Source organism: Mirounga leonina, unplaced genomic scaffold (assembly GCF_011800145.1).
Source record: "Mirounga leonina isolate KUSES-001 unplaced genomic scaffold, KU_Mleo_1.0 Mir_454, whole genome shotgun sequence".
Classification (NCBI taxonomy): Eukaryota; Metazoa; Chordata; class Mammalia; order Carnivora; family Phocidae; genus Mirounga; species Mirounga leonina.
In genome coordinates this window covers 4,921,868-4,934,244 of record NW_023270763.1, presented here as the reverse complement: position 1 = coordinate 4,934,244, position 12,377 = coordinate 4,921,868, and the positions used below count along the sequence as shown (strand labels likewise).

At 43.0% G+C, this 12,377-nt stretch overlaps 1 protein-coding gene across 4 annotated transcripts in view; it reads right to left on the bottom strand.

The window, feature by feature from the left end:
- The window catches only part of EIF2AK1 (eukaryotic translation initiation factor 2 alpha kinase 1), a 30,824-nt gene that overhangs the window by 12,284 nt on the left and 6,163 nt on the right, over positions 1–12,377 (bottom strand). For 2 of the 4 annotated variants that reach the window (XM_034988354.1, XM_034988356.1), the window contains exons 2-10: positions 10,989–11,147; positions 7,429–7,562; positions 6,234–6,271; positions 5,431–5,530; positions 4,617–4,697; positions 3,781–3,880; positions 3,167–3,224; positions 2,356–2,677; positions 1,049–1,187 (exon numbers count right to left, since the gene is read on the bottom strand). In XM_034988354.1, the coding sequence (XP_034844245.1) occupies positions 1,049–1,187; positions 2,356–2,677; positions 3,167–3,224; positions 3,781–3,880; positions 4,617–4,697; positions 5,431–5,530; positions 6,234–6,271; positions 7,429–7,562; positions 10,989–11,147 (1,131 nt within the window). The remainder of the gene's footprint in view (positions 1–1,048; positions 1,188–2,355; positions 2,678–3,166; positions 3,225–3,780; positions 3,881–4,616; positions 4,698–5,430; positions 5,531–6,233; positions 6,272–7,428; positions 7,563–10,988; positions 11,148–12,377) is intronic. The other 2 variants (XM_034988355.1, XM_034988357.1) reach the window with 2 other exon arrangements.

Sequence of the window (12,377 nt, the reverse complement as noted above, 5' to 3'; positions counted from 1 at the left end):
ACATTTAGAGGTCAGGTCTCGTGAGGCTCCTCTAGTCTGTGACAGTTCCTCACATTTCCTGTTTATAGGACCTTGACAGTTTTGACAAGTACTGGTCAGATATTTCATAGAATGTACCTAGGCTGGGATTTGTCTGACGTTTTCTTACAATTAGACTGGCATTAAGGGTTCTGGGGAGAAAGACCCCAGAGACGCAATGCCCTTCTCATCACACTATGATGAGGTTCAAGGTCACACTATGAACAGTTTTCACTGCTGAAGCTGACCTTGAACACCAGCCACAGTCACCTCAGCCAAAGTCATGGTGGTCGGCTTTCTCCACCTGCTTTTCTCTTACTCTGTCTTATCAACATCTTTTTTAAAGCTCCCCAGGTGATTCTAATGTGTGGCACAAGTTGAGAACTAGTATTACAATAATTTTAAAAATTATTAACCTAACAATCTTTCCTGCAGAAGGAAGGGGCTCTGGATCTTGAGACAAACTTTTCACCACCTACCCTTCTATAAGGGTTTCTTTAAAGGTATCTTTTTGCAAGAGTATCACGTTGTCAGGTTTAAAAAATATTTAAATTTCTTCCTAAAAAAAATTCTAGGGCTCAGTTGGTTAAGCGACTGCCTTCGGCTCAGGTCATGATCCTGGAGTCCCGGGATCGAGTCCCGCGTCGGGCTCCCTGCTCGGCAGGGAGTCCGCTTCTCCCTCTGACCCTCCTCCCTCTCATGCTCTCTGTCTCTCATTCTCTCTCTCTCTCAAATAAATAAATAAATAAATCTTTAAAAAAAAAAAAATTCTAAGACCTTTTCTGCCCAAAATCATTAACCTAAATTCTAGCATATTACAGCTTAGGAATCCACAAACTATATCTTTATCTCAGAAAAAATTAACTTCCAAATACCTATATGTTCTTGAAAATGTTGAAATAAGCACAATCGTTTCGAAAAGGTGATTTTTTTCCTGAGTCTAAAGCACCTGCAGGTAGTTCCTACATCGGAAGATCCGCCAGTGTCTCCATTTCCCAGCCCAGTGTTCCAAGATCCACCTGTTACTCACATGCAGCTTCGTCCACATACTCCCGGCCCCGCTGGTTTCTCTCGACTATCCAGTCCCACAGCGAGAGCTCGCACAGCTGCATCTGGATGTGCAGCATCAGGTGGTACTGCACCTGGGGGACAACACGGCTGGCTCCCACCTGGGCACAACTTGCTCGCATTATTCATTCAGTCAACAGGTATCACTTGCCTCCGCTAGGCCAAGCAGGGGGCTACATGCTCAGGAAAGAGATGACAGACACACGTCCGCCCAAGAAGCCCAAAGTCTCGTGAAGGAGACAGAGGAAGGAAGGAATGCCTTAAACGGTGCGTCAGAATGCGAGCGAGCAGGGGGAGGCCTGGGCTGCAGGGCGGGACAAGCTCCCGAAGGTGACACTGAGGCCCTGGCGCGGAAACGATTGGGTCTGCTCGCCACATGCAGTTTCTAAAGCTCAGACACAGCGTCAGAGAATGGCTGGGGACCACTCTACTGCTCTCCGAGCACCTCAAAGTAGATGCGCATTTTGGAGGCCTCGCTGTGTCCATAAATAACTTGGAAAAGTTAAGCAAAACTTAAGCTCACGACAGCGTACGCACTTAGGCACTAAGGAAAGTCCCAAATGTAGTGTGGAGAAATGGAACGGTTCTGATGAAAAGTCCCTCAAATTCAACTCCTGCGTATTCAGGTGATTCTGTTCAAAGTTTTGTGTCTCATAAAAAGCACATTCAGGGAGCCACATATTCCCGGGCAACAAGAATTAATTCTGCATGTGCATATACAGAGGGCATATCCGGTTCTGTAATCCCAGAGTGCCAGATTATACAGAGACCCTGTTAGCATTCAAGTCCTTTTTAACACTAAGACTCCACACCGGGGAGAGCATGTGGCAATCTCACCGGCATATGGGTGTGACCCTCAATGAGAGTGTCCTGAAAACAGACCTGATCTCTCCTCTCCTCAAGTCACATTCCAAAAGAGAGGTCTTTATGCATAATGTATTTGCATAGCATGATAAGAACACACAACAGAAACGGTGTGAACAATGCTTCCAACTCCCGGGGCACAAATGAGAAGAAACAGAAGTGGCCAGAAAAGGATTAGCAGGCGTTAACTAAGCAAAGGATGGAAGACCCAAAACATGGGCCACAGGCCAGGGAGATAGGCCAGGGGGACGTGGCGGGGAGAGGCTGACAAAGACATATTGGGGGTGGGGGGCAAGGTGCACAGTCAGCTGGGGTGGAAAGGAGGCCACATCTAGTCATGGGTCCTCCACACTATGACTATGGGTGAGCATCAAATCATCAGTAGGTTCTGGGAAAGTGAACTACCTCTGTCTGTCCCAACAAACTTAAGTTTTCAGAAGATTCCCCGGTGGATGTGAAATTCTCTTCTAAGTCGGAATGATGCCTAAATGGCAGCTGATGTTCAACAATCGATCTGGAAGGCAAATCAGCCAAACCATTTCCTTGGAGCAAACTGGATGATTCAAATTCACAGGCGGTTCTTGTGATTAAATTGGTGTTGCAGTTCACCAATCTGTTATTCTGATTGTCAATGCCAGATTCTCCTAAAGACTTTCCTTTTTCTGAGGTGAACTCGGCAAAGATAATGGATGAGCTGTTACTTTCATCATTTTTAACATGCTGATTTCTGGAGGGAAAAAAAAACGGTAAAGATAAATATCAATGTAAAAAAAAAGATCAAGAGTGACTCAGCTGTCCCTTCACACCTACATAAATCTCACTGGTAAACTCTGGAAGCACATGGTATCAGATCTCTCTAGCAGCAACATTTATTGAAAACACTGGCCGGGGGCGCCTGGGTGGCTCAGTTGGTTAAGCAACTGCCTTCGGCTCAGGTCATGATCCTGGAGTCCCAGGATCGAGTCCCGCATCGGGCTCCCTGCTCAGCGAGGAGCCTGCTTCTCCCTCTGACCCTCCCCTCTCTCATGTACTCTCTCTCATTCTCGCTCTCTCAAATAAATAAATAAAATCTTTAAAAAAAAAAAGAAAACACTGGCCGGAACTAGCTGAGAGGAAGAAGCCATTTAACACTTTGTAATGAAAATGAGCAAAAAGACAACTCAGTGTAGGTGACAGGTTACATCTAACGTGTCAAACTACACACCAGTCCACATACCTGTCGTCCTCCTTGTCTGACATCACTTCCAGAGATGGCAGCTGAATAGAAATTCTATCTGCAAAACAAAACAAACAAAAACAAAAACCCATTTTCAAGCAGCCTAGCTTTCTAATTTATGGTTGAAAACAGAGCTAAAATAACACCAAATGAGACCACAAGTCTAAAAATGTCAGTATTTTCTAGGAAAATACGATACAACAAGCTTATTCAAATGCCTGGCACATTTTAGGAACTATAAAAACAGAGCCGTTCAACTACGCTGCGGGGGTGAGGGGAGAGGCAAACTTTCTGTAGAGGGCCGGGAGTAAGTGTAGGATTTACAGGCCTCCTAGGACTCTACACCTACTCGGTTCAGCTGTTGTAGTGCAAAATCAGCCACACACAACACACGAATGAATGCGCCTGGGTACTAACATACTTTATTCATTGACGTGAAATTTGAATATCCTATAACTTTCACAAAGTATTCTTCTTTTGACTCCTTTTAAACTATCTAAACATGTAAGAAAACACTCTTAGCTCTCAGGAGGCAAAGAAGCAGGGGCAGGCCGGGTTTGGCCCACGGGTCGCAGTTTGCCAACCGGACAGCCATACCATCTGTAATGGCTTACCTCGTGTTTGGGCCACGTGAACATGCTCTATCCAAGCAGTGTGATAGCCTACGATATTAGGATGCTGAAGGCCTGCTAGCACCTTCACCTCCCGCAGGACCTAAAGAGGAAATGCATTTTGATCTGGCTTTCACTGACAACTTGTTCAATGTGCACGGCATCAAATACTACTTGTTCCAGAGCAAAACAATAAAAACCCAACCGAACAAGGAGTCTAAACTATGTTAAAATAATCAGACTATTTCTGAGAGACAAATGGAATTGTTATAGCAACAAAATAACTTACACATATCTAGTGCTTCATACTTTCCATAGCCCATGTATGTTCATTCTCTCATTTCATTCCTCCCAATAAGTCCAGGCACTCCCTGTGCTGTCCTTCAGCAGCACATATACCACTAGTAAGTCCAGTCCTACGGTCACCACTATATCAAGGACAGGAGACCCAAGTTGCTTAGAGGGGGGCGCCTGGGTGGCTCAGTCAGTTAAGCGTCCGACTCTTGATTTCAGCTCAGGTCATGATCTCAGGGTTGTGAGATCAAGCCCCGCACTGGGCTCCATGCTGAGCGTGGAGCCTGCTTGGGATTCTCCCTCTCCCTCTGCCTCTGCCTCTGCCCCTCCCCGCCATTTACACTCTCTCTTGCTCCCTCAAAAAAATTTTTTTAAAAATAAAAAATTAAGTCAAATAAAAATTTCCTTTATTTTATGTAACCCACTTTTAGTAAACTCAGCAATCCACAACACCTAGTATTTGCCAAATACACACACATACATAACTCTTTCAAAAGGATCTAAATACCCCATCATTCAAAATAAATACACTTAAAAAAGCATACCTTCATACAATCTGTTTTAGTTGCACCATTAATCAGGATTTTTTTAATTGCATAATACTGACCATCTAATTTATTCCTGACCTAAAAAGCAAAGGAAAAGAGAAAGTATATTGTGCCATTAAATTCAATTGAATAGGGGCACCTGGGTGGCTCAGCCGTTAAGCGTCTGCCTTCGGCTCAGGTCATGATCCCAGGGTCCTGGGATCGAGTCCCACATCGGGCTCCCTGCTCGGCAGGAAGTCTGCTTCTCCCTCTCCCACTCCCCCTGCTTGTGTTCCTGCTCTCGCTGTCTCTCTCTCTGTCAAATAAATAAATAAAATCTTTAAAAAAAAAAAAATTCAATTGAATAGAACAAGTTATTCTAACCTGAGTTTAAGATCCAAACTAGCTAAAGAGATAAAATTAAGCAAAAGACAAGTGTCTTTACTATGTTCAGGAAAGTCAGCCACAGTCAGCTAGACTAGAAGCTTCCAAACTGCACTGAGACTCCCAACTCCTAGAGACTCTAGGTCTGAAAAATGGAAATGTCAGCAAAAGAACCATGTGAGGCCCAAAACACAAAAGCACAGCTTTCTCCCGTGATACATTTTTAAGTAAATTAATGTGGTTTCCAGAATCTGCCTAAACCACCAACGTGGTTAGGAAAAAGTTAAAACCTGCCCACTTCCCTATAAATGACAAATCTTAGTGAAAAGTAAGCACACATGATTTCTAGGAACTTCCCCTAGAGCACTTTAAATAATAATCATGAGAACAACTTCTCAAAATACATTTACTCAGAGCAGGAGGTCAAAACGGGTTTGTGGAAAACAACCTTGTACACTCTTCCGTATCCACCTTTTCCTAAAATGGCAAGTTCTTCAAATTCATTTAGGTAACGTGAAGTCTGTGCTTCAAAGGCGATTTCCCTGGACCTAAAAGTGAAATACAAACAACCAAACAATATTAAAACATAGCCAGGTGCCCAGGGTATTTCACATTAGCCGTATCACTAACCTGCCAAACCTTACTCATCACTAAATTAGGATGCTTGGAAAAGATGAGCCAAAACAAAATTTTTCATTCTCTAGGAAGAAAATGACTTGCTAAGCAAATCCACATGTAATAAAGATAGCAAGGGGACACAACAGAGTTAGCCAAGGGATCGTTAATCAAGCACATTACCAGTAATTAGTACTCCAAGTAGAAATTATAAATGTTTTAAAGCAGGAATCCTAAGGATGACGAACAGGCAACAGCTGATTAGCTGAGCTCAGTAATAAACTTACTTAAATTTCTTAATGAGTTATAGATTTTAAACTAGCATTTCTCACATATAGCCAAAATTCAATGTTGTTCCCCTGACAGAGACGATCAGTGCTCTGAATTAAGGGTGGGGCTTATGGAATCCACACAGAACACTGGGGGTGGGGGGAGCATAAGGGGAATGAGAAGTAAAGCAAATTTTGGAGCAGTCATTAATTTCTGAGAATAAAGCTTTTAATTTTCATAAAGTACCCTAACTATATTATTTTTAACTCCAAAACTAATTTCTGATTAATTCAGAATCAGTTCTTAACCTTAATTTCTTTCAGACGTTTTACTCTTTGCATAATCACAGAAGTATCTGACACATACCTGATCTTCTGGATATGAGAATTATCCTCACAAGGATCCTAAAATCAGAAAATTACTTTTAAAAGCATTTTAGACAAATTTCATGACATGAAGACTCTAACAAAAGTCAATGTCACATTAATAGTCCCAAATGTTCAAACAATATTTAAAAAAAGAAAAACATTCTGGCTTTTTCAATATCACCTAGGGGTTTACAATTGAAAACACTTCTGTCTTAACCAAAAGATCACTACTCTAAAAAAGCTATATTCTTGCCATCCACTGATAAGGCTAAGAACTTACCAAGGGGCTCTACCAGCAAATAATTCTGACTTCACCTTCAAAACAGATGCAGAAATGGACCACTTCTCACATCTCCGCTACTACCACCCACTCCAAGCTCCTATCACCTCTTGCCTGTTTGAGCACCTGTCCCCCTGCCTCTGCCTTTGCCTCCCTCCATCTAGTCTCAACACCACAGCTGCGGTGGTCCATTAAAATGTAAGTCAGATCAAGTCACTCCTGGGCTCAAAATCCTATAAAGCTTCCTACTTTACTCTGAGTAAAAAACCAAAGACATTAAAATGGTCTCAAGATCCTCCTCCATCTGTCCATCTTACTGCCCTCCGCTGCCCTCCTTGCCCTACCTTTCCCATACTGTCCCCTTGCTTACTCTACTCCAGCCACATGGCTGCCAGTCAGCTTCCCAAACACACCAAGCACATTGCCACCTTGGGAATGACTGATCCTCTGCCCGGAAGGTTCTTTCCTCCAGATAGGTGCATGTCTCATATTCTCAACTGCAGCTACTAACTTCAGTAACTGGCCACCTTGTATATAACCCACACATTTTCTAAGCCCCTTCACTGCTTTATATTTCTCCTTAACACTCTTGAACACTTACCACCATGTAACACCCCCTTTATTTTTATGTATTTTTATTATGTTTCTATTGCTGACTGCGCCCTCATCAGAACATAAGCTCAAAAAAAAAGCCCCAATGAGGTCAGGTGTTTTTGTCTTTTGTCTGTTTTGTTTGCTGCTTGAATCCGAGCTCCTACAAACCTAACACATGGTAGTCATTTGATAAATACTTATTGAATAAATAAATTAAGGTTAACATTTTTATAAACCTGTACTATAACCAGGACTTTAAAATACAGTTCTGAAATTAAAATGTTTTTGTCATACACGAAGTCTGTATTTTAGTGCTTACCTGACGAACTCTCTCTTTAGCAGACCTCATTAAATGAGAAATAGCTCTGTTGTGGTGTAGCCTCAACGAGCTAAACTCATCACTACAGGTGAAAGAAGACAGCAGCCCCATTTTGATAAAGGTCTGGCAAAGCACTAGAAGAAGAATATGGACAACTATTATCAGAAAGGCCATCAATAAAATGGCAATTTTAAAGAGACTACAGAGTAATAATAGCTTCTATTAAAAAAAAAAAAAAAAAAAACCTCGGGGCACCTGGTGGCTCAGTCAGTTAAGCGTCTGCCTTCAGCTCAGGTCATGATCCCAGGGTCCTGGGATCGAGCCCCTAGTCTGCTCCCTGCTCAGCAGGGAGTCTGCTTCTCCATCTCCCTCTGCCTCCGCCCGTCCCCCCACTTGTGCTCGCTCTCTCAAATAAAATCTTAAAAAAAAAACTCTATTAAAAAAAAGTTACGTTTATACACATTACAATGTGGAGATTAACCCTCTACTAGAGAAGGAGCAATTGGTACTTTCGTTGTTCAGGAGCTCATCTAGAATTACCTACTTGATACTGAGCAGTCATTTGTTTACCATGCCTGGTCAGCTGGTAAAGCACGAAGCTCTGTTTTTAAAAAGGCAAGAAAAAATGTAAACTTTAGTACTAGTCTCCTGACCTTCAAATACATCACCTTTTGCTGACAGGCAGCGAAGTAAAAACAAAGGCAACAGTGAAAACATGATTAGAACTGACTACAAAAGTGAATTACTGTTTTCGATGGTGGACTGATTATCTCTAACCAACAAATAGCACATACGAGATGTGCATAGACCAAACACCAGGGGAAAGTTCAGTCTGACGTCACAACACCAGGCTCCTCAGAAAAAGAAGTTTCTACAGAAGTGCTTGGCTTTTACTTATTCAAGGAATACAGAAACCACAGGGAATATTCTTTTTTTTTTTTTAAAGCACTAGGCCAGAGGTCTTAGGTGACCTGCCATTCAAAGCCTGGTGCATTCTAGTCTTGCCAGCCAAGTTGTGTAGGGGACTACAGTAGCTGGTCAGCTCTGACTTGTTAGCACCACACAATTACCTCCTCGTGGGTTTAGCACTTTGACCCTCCCCCTCCAGAGAGCTCTGTGGGCTCCTGAGGAGGAGTAGAGACATGACGTCGCACCTGATACTACAGTGATCCATCATAAACGCACAAGGTCTTGGTAGCCTTACAGTGGAGTAAGCTCAGGCCGTGCACAAGAGCCAGAGGGAATCCGAGAATATTCTTTGTATATGGGTAACTTCATTAGATTATGAACTAATTGAGGGGCGCCTGGGTGGCTCAGTCGTTAAGCGTCTGCCTTCGGCTCAGGTCATGATCCCAGGGTCCTGGGATCCAGCCCCGCATCGGGCTCCCTGCTCGGCAGGGAGTCTGCTTCTCCCTCTCCCACTCTCCCTGCTTGTGGTTCCCTCTCTCGCTGTGTCTCTCTCTGTCAAATAAATAAGTAAAATCTTAAAAAAAAAAAAAAAGATTATGAACTAATTGAATAACATCAAAAATATTTTAAATATACTTTAAAAGTTTAGTCACCTAAAAAGGAATTCAAAAATACTTTAAAATCAACAAGATTCAGATTTGCTTTAATTAGGAGCAAGATTACTACATAAATATCATTATAATCTGCTTGTCTATACAATGAGCTGAAGACAATAATGCCCAGCTACCAATGCTCTGGAACCCACAGAACACCCACTTCTGTACAACCACCTCCCCACCACTTATTCAGAAAAATAAATATATACTTGTATATTTCCATGTCCCATCAAGTTCATCAAAATGACAATCTACCTTTAACTAAAAATATTACATTCTAAGTTCACATGTAGGTATCTCTAAATTTGAGGATTCCTAACAAGAAACAAGACTTGGGAAGACTTTTTTGGTAGAAAAGATCCTTAGAACCTGTGGTTGGACCTATTAAAGAGGCCACAGTGCTCTCCAGGAGCTGGAACAGAAACATCACCATCTGTAATCCTGCTCACATCTATGCTCAAGTTTCTCATACACGTCAACTCTGGCAGGAATAAAAATAAACATTTCAACCACTGTGGTATAATAAGAAATGTATTTGGTCTTGTCTCCTAAAACTCACATAGCTCCTAAAATTCTTGTGATTTCCCAAGCGCTGGGGATGCTAGGAGCATCTTTTGTTCTAATATTTGGTCTTTGACCTCAGTTCCTGACATAAGAGCTTCTAAGACCCTTGGAATCTCCAGTGATAAGTCTTTTGTATGTTAATGAGATGACTGGGGGTCCCCTAGGTAGCTTCAAATGGGGGCTGGTCACCAGAAAGACCAAGCCATGATTAAAAGTTTGGAACTTTCAGCTCCACCTCCTCTCTCCATTCTCCAGGGAGAGAAGAGCTGGAGATGGAGTTAATCACTGATCATGCCACCATGATGAAGCCTCCATAAATATCCCTCCATTACAAGATTCAGAGAGCTTCTGGGTAAGCATATCCACACACCAGGAGTGGGGCATCCCAACTCCATGGGAACAGAAGCTCTTGTACTCTGGTCCTCACCCTATGTGCCTCTCCATCTGGCTGTTCACCTGTATCGGTTATCATACCCTCTCTTATATAATAAACCAGGAACCATAAATGTCTGAGTACTGTGAGCCATTATACCAAATTATTAAACCTGAGTGGCAAGGGTGGACACTTGACAGTGAACAATTTACAGCCAGGTCAGACGCAAGTATGGGTAACCTGAGGACACTGGGGACCCACACTTGCAACTGGCATCTGAAATGAAGGCAGTCTGTGGGACTGAGCCCTCAACCTGTGGGATCTGACACTAACTCCAGGCAGACGGCGTCAGGATTGAACTGAACTGTAAGACAACCAGCTGGTGTCTGAGAACTGGTCAGTACGGGGGGGAAAAGCACACATTTGGTGTCATTAGTATTCAGTGTGTAGAGGAAAAGTTTCCTATTCTACAACAAGGAACACAGCTGGTCCGGCGCTTTGGTCAAGAACTAGCTCAGAGGGGCACCTGGGTGGCTCAGTCGTTAAGCGTCTGCCTTAGGCTCAGGTCATGATCCCAGGGTCCTGGGATCCAGCCCCGCATCGGGCTCCCTGTTCAGCAAGAAGCTTGCTTCTCCCTCTCCCACTCCCCCTGCTTGTGTTCCCTCTCTCGCTGTGTCTCTCTGTGTCAAATAAATAAATAAAATCTTAAAAAAAAAAAAAAAAAGAACTAGCTCAGAATGAGTACCTATGATGTTTACCTGCTCATGGAACAAACCATGACAGATCTTCAAAAATTATATGAATGATCATGTTATAGAGACAAAAGAACTATCTTTTACTTATTTAAATACACCCAATTTTATAGTCATTAATCTTTTGGGGTCTCTGGTAATTACAGTCATAAGAATTACCCAAAAGAAAATATAAAATGCATTCAAGAAATACAAACTATTAATACTTATTTCAAATGTTTATATACCAGCTGCTTCTCATACCCACAACATCAAACAACGTTGTATTTTTACAAGGTTTACTTAGCAAGATTTATTCTTACTAACATTTAAACACCTGTCTTGAACGGAGAGGGTTTGGTTCGTGCACATGACTCAAGTGCTCCAGCAAAGAGACAAGCAATAGTTGGTTTGCAACTGCGAAAGGGAAAGTCGGCTGCTGCAGGGGTCCTTTTAATACCTGGAGTTCTGCTGGGACATCGGATTCTAAAAATTAAAAGAGAAAAAAATGTGAATAAATGGGAAACACGTCTCATAATGACAAAACAGCATCTTCTAATTAATGAAACACAAACTACTGACATTTAAGGAAATAAAACACAAAAGAGTAGTTAAGCCGAGCAGGGTTAATCTAGACAGACTTTCCAGAATTGAGTGTCGTGTTGAATTCTGGAAGTTGCAAGACTAGCGGAAGGACGCCATCAGGGGGGAGGGGGAGGGCTGTGGGAGTAATGGTGTGTGCAAAGGTAGAAATAAATAAGTGAGTAAATAAACATCCAAGCGAACGAGAGGGCACAGGATGGCTTCCTTCGCGAGGACAGCCCAGGCACCAGCATAAAGAAGGAAGTCTGGCGGCGGGAAGAGGGCGAGGGAGGAAGCATGGGAACCACCTGTGTGAGTTGCCAACTGTTCCATGTGCAGAGCCTCCAAACCTCACAAAACAGTGGAAGGAAGTGCCGCCGCGCTCGCTTTACAGATGAGGACACTGACCTCACACAGCGGTTTAGGAACTTGTAAGCAGACAGATCGGCACGATGCCCAAGCCCATCCTCCTTCCACCACACAAGACCAAGCAGACGGATGAGTTGGCACTTCCAGCTGAAGGTTGTAAGTTCTCGCTTACTGTTTATTTCATGTGTTACTGAGTCGACCACAAACAGTAAGAAGGAAAACTATTTGAGGAAACTGTGCTGGAAACATCTAACAGGTAGACAGGAAGAGGCAGATGACAGGCCAACAAGAGCCTTGTAAAGGAGATAAAGGACAGAAACATGGAGGAAAGAACAGGTCCCAGAGAGACGGAGAAAGAAACGGACTGGCCAATTATATAACACCAGGAGAGGGAGGATGGAAGTGTGAGTGAGAGTGAAAACTCTAAGAGGGCTGTTAGGGAAAAGATGAGACACTGCAAACTCTCAAGAGCTGTGGACCCGTTGTATTGGAAATGCCCTGCAGAAACAGGGACCATACATCCTACACCTGCTAAAAATCCTTCCCATTTCTTTTTTTTTTTTAAGATTTTATTTATTTATTTGAGACAGAGAGAATGAGAGACAGAGAGCATGAGAGGGAGGAGGGTCAGAGGGAGAAGCAAACTCCCTGCCGAGCAGGGAGCCCGATGCGGGACTCGATCCCGGGACTCCAGGATCATGACCTGAGCCGAAGGCAGTTGCTTAACCAACTGAGCCACCCAGGCGCCCCAATCCTTCCCATTTC